Consider the following 18,845-nt stretch of genomic DNA (forward strand, 5'->3'; position numbering starts at 1 on the left):
GGTTACAAAGGAACTGTGGTCAGCATTAGGACCCTACAGTCTGTTTCTTTTAAATACTTCAGTGACGACTGGAGTCTTTCCTGAATGTTTTAAATCAGCTGTGGTCGTGCCGATCTTGAAAAAGCCCGGACTGGATGTTGACGTGGTCGCAAACTATAGACCCATCTCACATCTGTCTTTTTTTTCTAAAATCTTTGAAAAAGTGGTTTTTAAGCAGCTCACTGAGCATTTGTCAACAAGCAATCTGTTTGAAGCATTTCAGTCTGCTTTTAAACCAAATCACTCCACAGAAACAGCTTTAGTAAAAGTGGTAAATGATCTGCTGGTTAATGCAGACAATGATCGCACTTCAGTTTTATTACTGCTGGATCTAAGTGCTGCGTTTGACACTGTGGATCACTGCATTTTATTAGATAGGCTTGAACATTTTATTGGAATTACAGGAAATGTTTTATCATGGCTGAGATCTCACCTGTCTGGGAGGTCTCAGACTGTTAGTTTTAAAAATGATCTCTTTGAGACCTGTGCAGTGAGGCATGGGGTCCGTCAGGGCTCTGTACTTGGACCATTGCAGTTTTCTATGTACCTGCTGCCTCTTGGTGTTCTATTACGTTCTTTTAATGTAACCTTTCATTGTTACGCTGATGACCTGCAGCTTTATGTTCCTTTAACCATTGGAAATTGTGCTGAAGTCTCTAAACTAGAATCTTGTCTATCTGCAATTAAGGGCTGGTTATCAGATAATTTCTTGCTCCTAAATAATGATAAGACAGAGTTGATGGTCATTGGGCCACACAAATTTCAGCACTTGTCCCAAAATTTAATCTTGAGAATTGATGACAGTGTCATAAATTGTAGGGACAAGGTAAAAACCTTGGGCGTGTGGTTTGACATGGTGCTCTCGTTTTAAATCTCATGTAATAGAGATAACAAAGACCGCCTTTTATCATTTGAGGAACATAGCCAGACAAGTTTTGTCAAGCGACACTGCAGAGGTTCTTGTCCATGCATTTGTGTCTTCCCGTATTGATTATTGCAATGCTCTTCTTTCTGGGCTACCAAAGAAAAGTTTTAGAGGTCTACAGATGGTGCAAAATGCAGCTGCTCGCATTTTAACAAGAACTGGGAAATTTGAGCACATTAGCCCTGTTCTGAGATCTCTGCATTGGCTACCTTGTCAGGTTCGAGCAGATTTTAAGGTCCTGCTGCTCACCTACAAGGCTTTAAACGGATTGGCACCTTCATACCTCTCCGACCTTTTACATCTTTACGTTCCATCCCGTGCTCTCCGATCTCAGGACTCTGGCCTTCTAAAGGTTCCTAGAGCCAGAAAAAAGACAATTGGAGAGCGTGCTTTTTCTTTTCGTGCCCCGTTTCTGTGGAACAACCTCCCTCAAGATGTTAGGCAGGCATGCTCCGTGGAGGTTTTTAAAACTAAGCTGAAGACACATTTGTTCACTTTATCTTACAAGTCTTAATTCCTGGCTTTTAGTTTTTAAATTCTTACTGTTTTTAACTTGTGTTGTGTCTTTTACGTGTATTGCTATGTATCGCTTTTTATTATTTATTTATTTTTTATCTCTTTAGTTTTAAACAGTTGTACAGCACTTTGTTTGAAAGTGCTTTATAAATAAAGTTATTATTATTATTATTATTATTATTATTATTATTATTATTAATCAGTTCACAAAATGAAAACATAGCAATAATTGTCACTTAAAATTAGAGCAGCTCAATTACATATAATGTAGTAAGGCACAGTTTTAAAAATATTTAATCATGTATATGAGTTTCTTTTGTTTTTGTCTATTTTTTTTCTATGAAGCACATCAAAGACAAATATTCAAGCCAATCACTGGAACACGTTATGAATTGATTTAGTTTATTTTTGTCAAGAAAATATTGAGTCAAATGCAATGCTTTCTGTTTCTGCTCTCACTCAGGACAGTGATGTTTATCAGTTTCAGTTGTGGCAAGATTTTACTGAACCATAATTGACTGTTTTGTATTGTTGAACTTTTGTTCTCTAATTCATGCTTCTGTGGCTCAGGGCCAGTTGCAGCACTTGCAGGAGTCCCAGTAGATGAGACCAGGCTGGCAATGGTGCAGGTAGGTGTTTCCTTGGAAGCACTGGAAGTAGGTGGTTTTGTCAGCTGGGTTTTCATACAACCCATCAGGACGGCCACGGCAGAAGTCAGCAGCAGGATCCTTAGTTGTGGTAGGGCGTGGTGTAGTGGTAGGTTTTGGACCAAAGCCTGTATCACAGGAAATTGAAAAAAGGTTATATGCAGAAAGTGACCAAACGTTTGTTTTTATTCTTTTGTTTCTTTCTGCTGAGAGTCCTTAATGACCTTCTTTTATTTGCTGACTCAGGGTGCTCTACGGTCTTAGTTTTATTGGACTTGACATCTGCCTTTGTTACGCTGGACCATAATATCCTCCTAATGAGGCTTGAACATACAGTAGGCATAAGGGGTAGTGCCTTTAACTGGTTTAGATCGTATCTATCGGATAGGTCCTACTCCGTCACTGCTTCTTTTCCTCTGTTGCTTCCCTGTGGTGTGCCCCAGGGATCTGTGTTGGGCCCTATGTTGTTTTCATTGTATGTGCTCTATCTTCTCTATCTTCGAGAAGTATAATATCTCCTTTCACTTTTATGCTGACCATATTCAAATTTACTTTCGACTGTCTGATGACATTTCGTCGCCAGTACACTGTCTGCTAGAGTGCTTGAGAGAGGTCCAAGACTGGCTCTCTGATAACTCTTATATTAAATGAGAAGAAAACAGAAACAGTGTAGTTTAATAACCATATTCCCCGGGGCCAATTTGCTGATACTCTTGGACCCCCTAAAACCCCCACCTTACATTTACGAATTCTCAGTGATTTTATCCACTAGATTACGCTGAGATGCTTTATTTCCTGTTTTATCTGTATTGATTGTTTAACTAGCATTTCTCACTTGTTAATTTATTTGTACCCTGTTATCTGTTATGTTTTAACCTTGTTGTGAAGCACTTTGGTGTACCTTTGGTTTTACATCTGCTATATAAATAAAGTTGTGTTGTATTCTATTGTATTTTATAAACACTGAGTTAGCTGAATTACACCACTTACCCATTGAAATCCTGAGGTGGTTGATGAGAGGATAATCTCCAGCTGAGCAGAAAGATCCACTGAAGTCATCCATATCCATAGTCCACACATGAGCACCTCCCAAATTGTGGGCAGTCAGCCACTGGACCTGCAGGACAGCCAACAAAACTGATTATAATAAAAGTGGGCACAATTCAATAGAACAGAACAAATGCAAGAACTTGTCTTATTTGAGGCATATCAAACCTGTTTACCTTGGAAGAATAGCTGCGCTGGTCATCATAGCCCAACCAGGAACTCCCATAGGTGGCATATGGAACCTCTTGCTCAGAGATCCATCCAAGAGTAGCAGTATTAGTGAAGTCACAGATCTGGTAACCCAGAAACAACACAGGCTTTTGGACTGACATTTTCCTTCTTAAGTGGATTAATGGTAGGTGAAGAGGTTCTTGCATAGGGCTTTTCTACTCTACTTGAGCACTCACAGGGATTTATGAAACATGCATTCATACAAGCACCTTTTCCACACCTAAATGCTTTCTATCTAACATTCACACTTTGATGAACACATTGGAGAGCAACATGGGCTTCAATACCTTGCCTAAGGATACTGGACCAGCCAGGGATCAAAACACAGAGCTTCCAATTAATAGATGACCTCCTCTACTTCCTGAGCTACAGCCACCAATCATGGAGTAATAGGTGACTTACAGCACAAACAAACTTGAGCTTTTTATGAATGTGTTATTGTACCTCATAGAAGGCCCAGAAACCTTCAGTGCGAGTGTAGGGTCCAGCACCTGCGGGCCCATTGGCTGGTGCTCCCAGGCCATTTGCCCCACCGCTAAGACGGAAGGTCCTTCCATAAGTAGGGAAACCTAGCAGCAGCTTTTCAGATGGTGCTCCCAGAGAGACCCAGTGGGCTATAGAGGAGTTCTACAAAACAGGGAGACGAACATTGCATAAAGCTTGTGTTAAACTTGTTATGTTACATTTGATTGGATAACCTTTATCTGAAGAAGAAAGCGAGGACAGATGTAGATGTGATAGTGTGGTTCTTACTATGTTGTAATGAAGTTGTATGCCAGAGTCCACAGCGCTCTCATACAGTGGGCTGTTGTGTCCAGTTACTGGATCCCAGTGACCATGGTAGTCATAGGTCATGATGTTGATAAAGTCAAAGTGTCTGTTGGGTTGGAAATTTTTGTTCAATACATTTGTTCATTTTTGAAAGACACAGACCATATGGGACCTTTGTGGTCACACAATACATGTAAAATTGGGCTCTGTGTCATTTGAAATAAGGAACACTAATAATTAATACTAATGAGTTATTTGCTAATGCTAAAGTTCAGTAATGGTGAAAATTTTTGGGGGGATTCCTTACTTTCCTGAAAATATGTACAAATGCTGAAATCAAGCTTACGGTGCAATCTTGGCGACCTCATATGCTCTATCAACAGTCTGAGGAAGTGCAGCAGCATTGGCCGATAGCAGCAGCTGAGTTCTCTTGTTTTCTATGGCATCAGCCTCGAATGCTTTTACAAGCTCCTATAGGGGGAAAGGGCAAAAGCAACGCAGAGCCAGTCAGAGAAAATTCTGATTACAACAGTGAAGAATGATTATTCTCAAAGCAATGCACTGTTATGATAAAGGGTTTTTTGGGTTTTGTGAAGAAAAGGTGTCAGTTGTTACATAAATACAGTAATGTATAAGTAAAGTAATGTATATTGTAAACTGTTAGGAAAAAGAATGGTGACAGAGGCAAAATGAAAGAAAACACGGTAGGGTACATTCATCCTTTCATCAACCACAGGGTACAGAATGTAACACAAGAAACAAGATTTCCAGTGCAGTGTTATTTCAAGGTCAAAGACACACAGGACCTTATTTTCATTTAATATTTGTGAGGTTTAACATATGAGACCATGGAGACACTGAATGGATTGATTATTATTGGCTGCTCTGTTTTACAAGAATTATTTCATTTCATCAACAAAATTTTGCAATGCAGTGATCAACAAAAATTCAACAAAAAGCAACTTTTTGAAATTAACCCAACCAAAAGAATCCAGTGGTAGAGAAAACACTCGATATTCAGCATCCATTCATTTTTTCCTGCTTATTCAGTTCAGGGTCCTGCTGCTACAGGGTGAGAGGCAGGTTACACTCTTCGTAGGTCACCAGTTTTTCACAGGGCTAACACAGAGACACCATTCACACTCATACTCACACCTACTGTCACCGCTAACAGCGCTAATCATCATGCCACAATGTAGTCTAGCTTCAACATTGCATTTAAAATTTGAGGCCAGTGTGAGCTGTGTTTACCGTGACCAATAGAGTGAACTTCTCCTTGTCACCTTCTGGGCTACCATTGTGTCCAGGATATTCCCAGTCCAGGTTTATCCCGTCGAAGTTATGGGCGTGCAGGAAACTGATGGCAGACTTGATAAAGAGTGCACGATTCTCAGAAGTGGAAACCATAGCAATGAATCTGGTGGGATGCAGGGAAATATAAAACATGACATCTCGTCTGCATGAAAGTAATAGAGGTAGATATGAGATCTGAGAACTGGTGACGGTGAAACTCACGGGCTCACTCCATTAACAGTTCCTCCAACAGTCAGCAGAGTCTTCAGTGCAGGGTTGCTGTTAGCAGAGAGCAGGAGACACAAAGACATAACCTTAAATAATTAAGGAACACCTGACTTCCAGTCAGATTGCTGTCATCGTTGTGATCCCAATTATTTCTAAATAATTACAAATATTGTGACAGAATTCAAGGTTACTCATCCTTCTTATTTAAATGTTCTTCTAAAAGCTACTCTGCTGAAAGAAGCTGCGATGGAAACACTGAAACGTGGCTTTTGGCTTAAAAGTGGTTGCAGGCTAATATTAAATTGTGGTTAATACTGGTGCATTGCACGACTGAACTCACACATTCTTCAGGCTGTTAAGGCTCCTGTACAGCTCCTCATCATTCTGCTCAACGGGGCTGATCTGGTTGAAGCTGTTAATGGTGGCCAGAGCATAGATGACATGGGTGCACAGGAAGGGATCGATGTTATCTGGTGTGAATTTGCCAGCACTCGGTCTGTACTGGGCCCAGTTGGTCATATGGCACACCAGCTTATTGGCTGAACCTAAGGGCAGATAGAGCAAAGACTCGTTGGGTTTATTCTGAAACGTTGATCATGGTGGCAAGACTCGGTCAATGAACACAGGTACTTACAAATGTGTATAACACACAGAATGCCCAGAGCTGAAAAAAGGAAACAAGAAAACGTGAAAATCGTCGCTTTTGTTATTACTGTTGTTAGATATGATTGTTAACATTTTAGCTGATGCCCGGTGCTGGTAAATTGATGTGTTTTAAATGCCATGCAGCCATCTGCCTTGTTGTTGAGAAACACCATAAATCCTTAAATCATCGCCTGAGCCGTGATCTCTAGTAAATACACGTAATCTTTATCCAAGATAGAAGGATAGAAAAAAATACAGAGTAATTAAAATAACAATAATGATGAACTCAGTATTATAATGACGATGCTCTACCGCTCAATAAATTAACAAGGAAAAATTAATGGAAGAATGAATGAACGTTATTTACCTATAAGGAGTTTTGCCATGTTGTGGTCTGGAGACTCCCCTGGTGTCCTTCTGTAGAACTGAGCTTCTGAGTAATTATAAATCAGTGTCATTAGATAGTTCATCCTACACGAGTCACAAAATCAGAGCTTCAACTACAATTGCTCCTTAATTAGTCAGATGAACATTACCTGAGTGAAATTTTACAGATTGTTAAAACAACACAACAAAAAATCTAAAAACTAACTGAATCCTTAATTTGAGGCTTATGTGTAGTTGCTAGTATGTGCACTACAATGTACAAACAATATTCCCAGTTGCAGCAAAATACTAGCTGTGTACAACACAAATCAGAACCCGACTGAACTCATCGATCTCATTACCTTCCAGCAAGGCACACTGGAGCAGACTTCAGAGCTTGATGGAGTTGGACAGATTTATATCTTACTCATTCATGACTAATAGAAAGTATCAAAGTGCAAGTGATAAAGATTCAGGATGGTGGGAGTCTAGGTGACGTGCCTAATAACCCCCCTTCCAGGTAAGACATGGTAAACCCAATCAATAATTTGACTTGGAAATGAGCTATCAGATCAATAGCTGACATTGCAATGATAAGCATAATCAGTACTGTATCTATTAATTAATAACAGCAAATTATCCAGCCATACATTTTCTTCTGGTTAACCACTTCAGGTTTGTCTGGGTGCTGAAACCTTTCCCAGCTGTTAGGTTGAGATCAACTGTAATGATGCAGTGTGTGCAGAATGTTCATTGGCTGTAGATTAAAGTCAGAATGCAAAGCCAAGTATTTAAAAACTCTTATATCCTTATATAATTATATTAATTTAGTACTGGGCACATTTCTAAAAATGTGGGACTGTGTATAAAATGGCTGTAAGTTAATGCAGCACCATTTTAAATCCTTTGAATTAAAGCTGAAAGCTGATTTAATTTAAAACAGAGACCAACAGTGACACAATATACGACCCTGGAAGAATGAACATTTTCAGGGATTTCTATGAAACTTTATATTCACCACAAATAAATCCATCTAAAAATGAAATTAATCATTTTCTTGAAAAACGTAACTCTTCCAAAATGACTAGACAGTCAAGTAATGGCACTGGAGTCCCCACTGACGCCAGGTGAACTCCAGGAAGCCCTGATAAGTATGCCCAGTAATAAGGCTCCAGGTCCAGACGGCTTTCCAGCAGAATTCTACAAATAACTCTGGACAATTCTGCCACCAGTATCCCACATGATGTAGCAGGAATTCATGGAAAATGGCAGACTACCAACAAATATGAACTCTGCAAATATTAGTCTCTTGCTAAAACCAGGGAAAGACCCTGTATCCCTCAAGCTATCGTCCAATATCCCTTATTAATGCAGACCTCAAAATAATCTGCAAAGCCCTCTCAAAGAGACTAGAGGAGATAACCCCCCTCTTAATTCATCCTGACCAAACTGGTTTCATAAAAGGTAGGCACTCATCAACAAACACACGTAGATTACTTAATTTGATAGACTGTTCATGCAGAAAAAACACTGAAACCAAAAAATTTTCTCTAAATGCAGAAAAAGCGTTTGAGAGCGTTAACTGGAAATTTTTATTCGCAACTTGACACAAATTTGGTTTGGAAACTCATAAACTGGTTAAAAAGTATTATACAATTTTCCAACAGCTTGTGTCAGAACAAATGACCAGACATCCTCCAGCTTCTGTCTCCTGAGGGCACCAGGCAGGGATGCCCACTCTCCCCTTCACTGTTTGCAGTGTTTTTGAAACAGTAGCAGCAGCAATTAGACAGAATACAGTGATTAAGGGCATAATATGCAAGGATGTAGAACCTTTTACTTTCATGTAGTAGCCTGACTACATCTTCTAAGGTATTAATATCTTTCCGCTTCTTTCTTTTTGGAGGCTCTGAGATGTTGCTTTTCCTCCAGAACTCACAAACCAATCTCTCTGAGGTAATTACATTAATAAACTATTTTTCAAGAGTTTTCAGATTATTCGATTAACTGGTCAAAATCTACAGTTCTTCCGATTAATTGCTCCTTCCATAATTCTTCTTCTACCCCACTGTAACCTGGGAATACTCAATATTTAGGTATTAATTTCTGTCCTAAGCTTGCAGATTTAACTAAATTAAACCACATCCCACTAATAAAGAAAGAAGAAGGTGATCTGGCTAGATGGAAATCTTTACCCATATCACTCATGGGAAGGGTCGCTGCAGTAAAAATGATGGTCTTGCCAAAAATCAATTATTTATTGTCAATGATCCCGAACAAACCGTCACCAGACTGGTTCAGATCTTTGGATTCTCATATTTCTAAATTCCTTTGGAAACATAAACTCAGTGTATCAGAGGACCAAGGATAAAGGAGGATTAGATCTACCTAACTTTCAGCACTACTTCTTAGCCAACAGGCTTCAGTTCATCTCAGGATGGTTCAAACACGCTCTGTTAGATGAACCTTGGCTAGATGTAGAACAAGCACTATGCAATAATCTAGAGATTTCAGACAATTTATCAGCTCAAACATCAAACGACATGAATGCTTTAAAAGCATCAGCATCACCTCTTCTCAGACAGCATGGTGGGAGTTTCTGAAGTTGACAGAGTCTTCATTAATCCCATGCAAACGTACACCTATCTGGAACAACCCTGACATATTACAAAACATTAATATGATTAATTTTCCAGATTGGAGTGGTAAGGGAATCAAATACTTAGAACATATATTAGAAGGAACAGAATTTATCTCATTTGACGGACTAGTTACACAATATAGAATAGAATAGAATAGAATAGAATAGAATAGAATAGAATAGCCTTTATTGTCATTGTACAGAGTACAACGAAATTGGAGTGCCACTCCCTTGGTGCAAGTTTCAATAATAAATATAAATGTAAAATATAAAAAGTACAAAAAAAACAATCGTAAGTACTCAAACAATAGTAAGTACAATATATACAGGATAGCAGCATTAATATAATGACAGTATGAATAGCAGCATAATATAATGACAGTGACGGTATGGAATAGGTTCAATTGTTTTTGTGCTTATTTACTACGGTGATAGCTCTGGGAAAGAAGCTATCCCTGAATCTGTTTGTCCTGGTTTTATGTGACCTGACGGTAATAGTTCAAACAGTTGGTTGCTGGGGTGAGAGTGGTCCTTGATGATATTGCCAGCTCTGCTGAGGTACCGAGAGTTTGCAGTGACCTCCAGGCTGGGCAGAGAGCAGCCAGTGATCTTCTGGGCTGTGTTGATGACCCTCTGCAGTACTTTCCTGTCTGCAGCTGAGCACCCTGCATACCATGTTGTTATGCCGTACGTTAGGATGCTCTCTATGGTGGCTCTGTAAAATGTCACCAGCAGCCTCTCCTCCAGGTTGTTCCTCCTGAGCACTCTCAGAAAGTGGAGACGCTGCTGGGCCTTTTTAACCACCGCTGTAGTATTTGCAGTCCAGGAGAGGTCATCAGATATCTGCACACCCAGAAACCTCATGGAGTGTACCCTCTCCACACAGCTCCCGTGAATGTAAAGTGGGGCCGGGTCTGCTCTGCCCTTCCTGAAGTCCAAGATAAGTTCTTTAGTTTTCGTGGTGTTCAGTTGGAGGTTGTTAACTGAACACCACTCAGTCAGTCTGTTGACCTCATCTCTGTAGTCCGACTCATCCCCCCTTGAGATGAGTCCAACCACTGTGGTGTCATCCGCGAACTTTATGATGGTGTTTGAGAGATGGGTAGGGGAGCAGTCGGATGTGTAGAGCGTAAACAGGAGGGGACTCAAAACACATCCTTGTGGAGACCCGGTGCTGAGTGTGATGGTGCTGGACCGGTGGGGGCCGAGTCTGACAGACTGTGGTCTATTTGTCAGGAAGTCCTTGATCCAGAGGCAGATGGGGGTGGAGAGTCCCAGGTGAGACAGTTTCTGGACCAGGATCTCCGGGATGATATGATTGAATGCTGAGCTGAAGTCCAGAAAGAGCATTCTCACATAGCTTCCTCGGTGCTCCAGGTGACTCAGCGCAGTGTGGAGCGCTATGGTGATAGCGTCCTCGGTGGAACGATTTGTCCTGTAGGCAAATTGGTGGGGGTCCAGAGTGGGAGGCAGACCGGCCCTGATGTGCTGACAGACCAGTCTCTCAAAGCACTTCATCACTACAGGCGTAAGTGCAACAGGCCTGTAGTCATTTGGGCTGGCCACAGCTGTCTTCTTGGCGATGGGGATGATGGTGGAGGTTTTGAGGAAGGGCGGGACGGTGTTTGATGACAAGGAAAGGTTGAAGATTTTAGTGAAGACTCCGGTCAGTTCGTCAGCACATGCTCTTAGAACCTTTCCATGTATTCCATCAGGACCTGCCGCCTTCCTGGGATTCACTGACCTTAGAACACACCTCACTTGGTGCTCCCTTAGTGTTAGTGTGCCAGTGCTGGGGGCGGGTGGAAGTGGTGTGGCAGCTGAGGGCCTGGTCGTCTCAAAGCGGGCGAAGAAACGGTTTAGATCCTCAGCCAGCGAGGCATCAGTCCTAGATGTTGCCTGGTTATTGCTTCTGTAGTTGGTAATGTGATTGATCCCCTGCCACATTTTTCTGGGGTCGTTGTCAGCAAAGTGATCTTCAATCCTCCTCCTATAGGCAGCCTTAGCTTTCCTGATGCCTCTACTCAGGTCTGCCCTGGCCGCCCTATACGCAGCCCTGTCCCCTGACTTGAAGGCAGTGTTGCGGCTTTTTAGGAGGGATTGCACTTCGCTATTCATCCAGGGTTTTTGATTTGGAAACACCCTGACCCTTTTGTTGACGGTGACATTGTCAACACAGTTCCTGATGTACGAGAGTACAGTGTCCGTGTACTCCTGGAGGTTGTGGCTGGAGAATAAATCCCATACAGTTGTTGAGAAGCAGTCCTGCAGTTGAGAAAGGGCTCCTTCAGGCCAGGTTTTTATTGTCTTTGTCTGGGGCTTTGTTTTTCTCAGCAGGGGGGTGTAGGTGGGGGTGAGGGACATGCAGAGGTGGTCAGATCCAGTCAGGTGGGGGAGGGGTGTCGCTCTGAAAGCATGCCTGATGTTTGAATAGACATGGTCCAAAGTGTGTTCTCCTCTCGTAGCAAAGTCCACGAACTGGACAAATTTAGGAAGCACAGTCTTTAGGCACGCTTTGTTAAAGTCGCCGGCGACAATAAAAACCCCATCGGGGTGGGCAAGCTGTTGTTTGTTTATGGTGTTGAGCAAGAGGCTGAGAGCCGTGCTAACGTTAGCATCCGGCGGTATATAAACAGCTATCACAATAACTACTGTAAACTCCCTCGGGATGTAAAAAGGTCTGCACGAGACTGCCAGAACCTCCAAATCAGGAGAACAGTGTGTGTGAATGATCCTGCTGTTACAACACCACTCGTTATGCATGTAAACACATAGCCCCCCTCCTCTGCTTTTACCTGAGTTGCTGTTTCTGTCATGCCGGTGTAGCGTGCGGCCTGCTAACTCGACTGCAGCGTCGGGAATCAGCGGGTGGAGCCACGTCTCCGTAATAAGAATAATGCTGCAGTTACGTGCAAAGCTTGTGTTGGCTATCTGTAGCTCCAATTCGTCAAGTTTGTGGGTGATGGATCTGGCGTTCGATAGGAAAAGGCTCGGAAGTGCTGGCCGGTGTGGATGTTTGCGTAGCCTAGCGTCTGAGCCCGACCGGCATCCCCTCTTCTGCTTTCTTTCCCTCCGTCGCCTTCTACGCTTGCTGGGCGGGCAGACCATCCACGGTGACCCTGGCGGTCTCGCTATCTCCACCAGGATGTTGTGTGTTCGCTGATAGTCGCCAGAAACAGACAAACTATATTTAAAACCTAGATCAATTAGGTTCTGGCGACTGTAAGAGATGGCGGTGTTGCAAACATTCAAAAATATCCACATTAAAAGTAAAAACGAGCACCAAACTGGAGAGCTAAGAGCCGCTGCACCCATGCGCGCCGCCATCTTGGTTTTTTTTTGTTTTTGTTTTTTTTTATGGGATCAACAAGAAAAGATTTTTAGAATATCAACAAATTAAATCCATAGTAAAAAAGAAATTTAAACCGGGTCAAGTTGAACAACAAACACCACCAAGTGTGGTTCAATTTCTTACACTTAAAACCCCCAAATTACTATCCAAAACATACAGAATGCTTTCTAAAACAGATGAATCAATATCACTTCCTATTGCAAAATGGGAAGCGGATTTATCAGTTAACTTAGACCTAAACTTCTGGTCTCAGATTTGCTTAAAAACCTTTAAATTGATTAGAAATCCCAGTCTTCAGTTAATTCAATACAAAATACTACATAGAGTGCACTATACAGGTCATAGGATGTTCAAGATGGGCTTTACGTCTACCAACAACTGCTCACACTGTCAAGGCAATACACCGGACAATTACATCCACGCTCTTTGGTTCTGTCCACCAGTTCAGAAGTTTTGGCGCGAGATATGTGAAGACTTATCAAAGTGTCTGAAATGCAACATTCCAGCCTTTAGTGTGCATGCTGGGCAACTTGGATGAGGTCACTGCAGAAATAAACACAGCCCACGTTGTTTTTACTGCCCTATGCATCGCCAAGAAAACGGTCCTCATTAACTGGAAAAATAAAAATAATCTTAATTCTAACCAATATAAAAACCATCTAATAGATCACATTAGTCTTGATACAGCCTCTGGCATCACATTAGATCAATCCCTTTGGGCTCCTTTGAGCGGCTCCATCACCTAGTGAGGGTTGGGGTGTCGTGGTTTTGTCATGCCTTCGCTAGTATTGCTGGTGTGTGTCATAGGCGTGGGCTTGGGGCATCTGGGGAATCCCTAGGGACATTTCAACCGAGGAGCACCAACTGGGGCCCGTGGTCATGTTCTGATGGGGGCTCTGGTAACTCTTGGGTGGTGTTTTCCTGGTGGCTGCATGCAGCAGGGCTGGGGTGGGTTTGCATTGGTGGACATGGGTCACTGGCCCAGTGACCTAGCTGCCCCTGGGTTGTCTGGAGCGGGCATGGGGTCTTGGGGTTCTGGGAGTGCTCAGTCTCCAGGCTTTGGCTGGGTCCTGGGGGCTCGGGTCCTGGCTGGTGTGTCGCCGGGGTTGTGGGTGGGTGCATGCACTTGGGCCCTGCCCTGGCGTGGGGGGCCTTTGATGCGCCGGCGGAAATGGGGTTATTTTCAATCGGTGGGGAGTTTGTCAGATCCTTGCAGGAGGTCTCTGCTCCACTTGAGTCCACTCTGCAGGTGGGCGAGTGGCAAAGGAGAGGTGGAGAATGAACTCAACCTGGGTGTTGATTGTCTTATATAGTGTGGTAGACAGTGTTGGTCAAGTTACTTGAAAAAAGTAATAAGTAACTAATTACTGATTACTTCCCCAAAAAAGTAATCCCGTTACTTTACTGATTACTTCTTTTCAAAAGTAATTAATTACTTAGTTACTTAGTTACTTTTTAAAAACACGATTTACAACCTGAAGAGGTGATAAAGCGATAGATCTTTCAGCCCAATTCTACTTTTTCTACATAATCCATCATACAAAATGTAATCAAATGGAAAAGTCTCTTTTTAAAACTTGTTTTATCAGTTTTAATCTTTTAACTTCATGCATCAAGCAAACATTTTATTATATGCAACATTCTCTGACTGGAAGAAATTAGTTTAATATTTAGACCTATTTTCTGCACATTCCAGCTCATAAAATAAAATATTTTTTGTGTTTACACTCAGTCTTTCAAATAGATGCAAGTAAAATACAGCAGAAAATAAATAAAGTCAAAGACTCAGTGGTCCTGTTACTCTATTTTCTTTTTTTTGTGTGTGTGTGTGTGTCCTGTTTGGATCTTTAGCCATCAGAATTGTTGTCTTAAGGCCAAGAAAGATGCCAGATTTATTTTACCAAGTGGATCATCATGGCCTTGCCATATTGGTCCATTTGATTGACCTTTATTATAATTATGAATTTATTTTATTTTCAGTTGCTACAAAGAGGACAGACATGACTGGGGGATAGGACAGGGAGAAAGAATGAAAGAAAGAGAGGGAGAGAAAGAAAACCAAAGGGGAGAAGAGACGGTGAGAAAGGGGGGGAAGAAAGAAAGAAAAACAAACAAAAACTCCTGGATCACCTGTATGGAGAAAAAAAAACAGAAGACAAAGCAAACAACAAAGAGCAACATAATAAAAAACCAGCACCATCACAATAAACTAGCTAGCAGTAGATATCAGTAGATACTAAATATTAAACGATATTGTGCAGCACGCAAGATAGACAGCGCACAATGTGCTTTGAGGCAGCAGCCAAGAAAGGTGTAGTCCACGTCTGTGAACACCCGTGTGTACACCTGTGTGCACACCTGTGTGGATCAGCATGCTTGTATTCCAAAGGTTTCTCCATGTAAGGATCTGCTAGGGAGTGTGGGGAGCCATAGCCCCGTCCGACATCCAGAGGCCCCAGAGTACAAGGACCCGAGGAGGACCACTAAAAGGGGGGGAACCGTGCCACCCTCCTGGGAAGAGCTGAGTAGAGCCCCAAACGAGAGGTCACCCAGCAGCCACGGAGCAGAGACCAGAGGGGGTTGCAGTGTGCAGCCAGCTGTGCCAGAGAGGACCGAGCTTCAGGCCCAGAGGCCAGAGGCCTGAGGGCACCCCACCCCCTGGAAGGGGCCCAGCCGGGCCACAGGCGCCAGGCCCTGCCAATCGGCCACCAGGAGTGAGCCGGTACATACATGAGCGCCCAGCCCCAGACGACAAGGACCACCAACACACCAACGTCTGAGGGCATCAGCCACCGGCAGGGAGTGTGGTGAGGGGAGATAGGCCTCCGTACTTTGGAGGGCCTGAGATGTACCCAGAGAGGTCGAGTCTAAGACCCAACCTGACATATAGACACAGACGAACAGGCGCACGCAGACAGAAACATGCATTCCCACCCCCATATACAAAACCAAATACTCGGCACTCACCCAACGTGTAGACAGACACAAATAGACACTGCACAAACAGTCGCACTCCCCAGACATACTCTATATCCCAGGTCCAGGTACCCCCGCCCCCAGAGGGGCAAGCTGCACCTAGACCCAGGAGATGTAATCCTTCTGTCTGGGGTAGAGGCAAGCGGACCACCTCCTTATCTGCAGTAGCAGGGAGGCCCCGCATCCCAGACCCCAATCTGACGGCCAGCACCTCCTCCCAGCCCCCCAGCCCTGACGGCTAACAGAACCGGGGTGAGCGAAGACCCCAAACCTCCCTCCGCCCGCTCATATGTCGTGTTGCTGTGTGCTGTTCTAAAGTGCATTTAAAACACAGGAGAGCATGGTACTAGCTTCCTCTCAGAGAGCAGCACGGCTCTTCCCGAAAACCCTTAGTGTCTAAATACATTTAAAATTGAGGGTAGGGCACCAGCACCAGAGGTGGGTTGGAGTACACCGACCATCCTCTGGATGCTGTAAAACGTGCCCACCCCCAAGGCCCTATATGTATGTGTTATGTAAGAGTGAGTAATGTGGATGTCTAGGTTGCAGAATAAAATTGAGGCACAGGCGGCCAGAAGGGGACAGAGGGGGAGTGCCTCCCCTGCACCCTGGTGACATACCTGCACCCCAAGCCCTGCGTGTCTGGGTGGGTGTGGTAGAGCGGGAATAGGGAGGCAGCTGAGGATGGGGAGGGAAGAAAGGGAGGGGCAAGCGGCCCCTCCCTGGGGCCAGCTCCCCCGCTGACCCCAGTAGGCACCCCCACACTCTGGAACCCACCAGGGCAAGGGGGCCCAGGCCCATCCGGACCGGGGCCCGCAGCAGCAGCACAGCCCCACAGAGTCCGGGGCAGCCCACCCGACTCCACCCCAGAGAAAACTGCACCCACCCCATCATCCAATCATCTCCCAAACTACACAAGACAATAGACACTCAGGTTGAGTTCATTCTCCACCTCTCCTATATCTCTCCCCCCACCTGCAGAGTGAGCTCCTGTAGTGAGGAGACCACCTGCAAAGATATAACAACCTCCCCACCAGTTAGAGAGCCCCCTAGTAGGGCCGATGCACCAGAGGTCCCCTGCACTGGGGCTGAGCCCCCCTGCATCCACCCGCCCACAAACCCCAGACCGGGGGCGGAGCACCCCCAGACCCCCAAGCCTCCACACCCGTCCCGGACCCACCCAGGGGCAGCCAGGCTACCAGGCCAGTAACCAACGTCTGCCAGCACAGACCCTCCCCCATCTCCGCTGTATGCAGCCACAAGGAAAACACCATCTAAGAGCCACTAACCAGGTCATGGCCACATCCCCCAGGTTAGTCCCTCCAGGGAAACAGCCCTAGGGACTCCCCAGACGCCCTAAGGCCGTCCCTACCCCCATATCAACCACAATAGCGAAGGCAGGACCAAACCATGACCCCCACTAGGTGATGAAGCCGATCAAAGGAGCCCAAAGGGATTGATCAAATGTGATGGCAGAGGCTGTATCAAGACTAATGTGATCTATTAGATGGTTTTTATATTGGTTAGAATTAGGATTATTTTTATTTTTCCAGTTAATGAGGACCATTTTCTTGGCGATGCATAGGGCCGTAAAAACAACGTGGGCTGTGTTTATTTCTGCATTGACCTCATCCAAGTTGACCAGCATGCACACTAAAGGCTGGAATGTTGCATTTCAGACACTTCGATAAGTCTTCACATATCTCACGCCAGAATTTCTGAACTGGTGGACAGAACCAAAGAGCGTGGATGTAATTGTCCGGTGTATTTGCTGTGCAGTGTGAGCAGTTGTTGGAAGGCGTATAGCCCATCTTGAACATCCTATGACCAGTATAGTGCACTCTGTGTAATATTTTGTATTGTATTAATTGCAAACTGGGATTTCTGATCCATTGAAAGGTTTTTAAGGATATCTGAGACCAAAGGTTTTGGTCTAAGCTGATCGATAAATCCGCTTCCGCAAGTAAGAAATTGTACCACACTTGGTGGTGTTTGTAATTCAGCTTCACTGGGATTAAATTTCTTTTTTACTATGGATTTAATTTGTTGATATTCCAAAAATCGTTTCTTGTTGATCCCATTTTGTGTAACTAGTCTGTCAAATGAAATAAAGTCTGTTCCTTCCAATATATATTCAAAGTATTTAATTCCTTTGCAACTCCAATCTGGAAAGTTTATCATATTATTGTTTTGTAATATGTCCGGATTGTTCCAGATAGGTGTACGTTTGCATGGGATTAATGAAGGCTCTGTCATTTTTAGAAACTCCCACCATGCTGTCAGAGAAGAGCTGATGTTGATGCTTTTAAAGCATTCATGTCGTTTGATGTTTGAGCTGATAAATGGTAGGTCTGAAATTTCTAGGTTATTACATAGTGCCTGTTCTACATCTATCCAAGGTTCATCTAAGAGGGTGTGTTTAAACCATCTAGAGATGAACTGAAGCCTGTTGGCTAAAAAATAGTGATTAAAGTTAGGCAGATCTAATCCTCCTTTATCCTTGGTCCTTTGTAGTGTTTTTAAGCTGATACGTGGGGGTTTATTTTTCCAAAGGAATTTAGAAATATACGAGTCTAGAGATCTGAACCAATCTTGTGATGGCTTATTTGGGATCATTGAAAATAAATAGTTTATTTTTGGCAAGACCATCATTTTTATAGCGGCGACCTTTCCCATGAGTGTTATGGGTAAAGATTTCCATCTAGCCAGGTCGCCTTCTACTGTCTTTAAATATGGGATGTGGTTTAATTTAGTTAATTCTGAAATTTTAGGAGAGACATTAATACCTAAATATTTTATATTTCCAGAAGCAGAAGAATTATGGAAGGAGCAATTAATCAGAAGGACTGTAAATTTTGACCAATTAATTGAGTAATCTGAGACAAAGAATTTATCAATGCAATTACCCCAGAGATATTGGTTTGTGAGTTTTGGAGAAAAAGTAACACATCATCCGCATAAAGGCTGATTTTATGTTCTACATTCTTACATTTTATGCCCTTAATTGTTGTAGCCTGTGTAATTGCTGCTGCTAGTGGCTCAATATTATTTTACAATAAATTGCAAACAGTGAAGGGGAGAGTGGGCAACCCTGCCTGGTGCCCTCAGGAGACAGAAGCTGGAGGATGTTTGGTCATTTGTTCTGACACAAGCTGTTGGGGAATTATA

At 43.3% G+C, this 18,845-nt stretch overlaps 1 protein-coding gene across 4 annotated transcripts; it reads right to left on the minus strand.

The window, feature by feature from the left end:
* Positions 1–1,865: 1,865 nt before the first annotated feature.
* On the minus strand, positions 1,866–9,714 carry LOC101475939 (acidic mammalian chitinase). 4 transcript variants are annotated; one of them, XM_076883616.1, is made up of 12 exons: positions 9,280–9,714; positions 6,710–6,775; positions 6,332–6,361; positions 6,038–6,242; positions 5,692–5,748; positions 5,428–5,593; positions 4,523–4,647; positions 4,159–4,282; positions 3,850–4,032; positions 3,351–3,467; positions 3,118–3,244; positions 1,866–2,255 (listed from the first exon to the last, which is right to left on the minus strand). In XM_076883616.1, the coding sequence occupies exons 2-12, from the start codon at positions 6,726–6,728 to the stop codon at positions 2,047–2,049; spliced, it is 1,362 nt and encodes a 453-aa protein (XP_076739731.1). In that variant the 5' UTR covers positions 6,729–6,775; positions 9,280–9,714; the 3' UTR covers positions 1,866–2,046. The 4 variants fall into 4 exon arrangements, with proteins under 4 accessions (XP_076739731.1, XP_004574542.2, XP_076739730.1 ...); XM_004574485.4 differs by lacking the exon at positions 9,280–9,714 and adding an exon at positions 7,071–9,273; XM_076883615.1 differs by lacking the exon at positions 9,280–9,714 and having other exon boundaries at positions 1,866–1,957; positions 2,032–2,255; positions 6,710–9,273.
* Between the last annotated feature and the right edge of the window lie 9,131 nt (positions 9,715–18,845).

This window comes from Maylandia zebra, linkage group LG5, assembly GCF_041146795.1.
Source record: "Maylandia zebra isolate NMK-2024a linkage group LG5, Mzebra_GT3a, whole genome shotgun sequence".
Classification (NCBI taxonomy): Eukaryota; Metazoa; Chordata; class Actinopteri; order Cichliformes; family Cichlidae; genus Maylandia; species Maylandia zebra.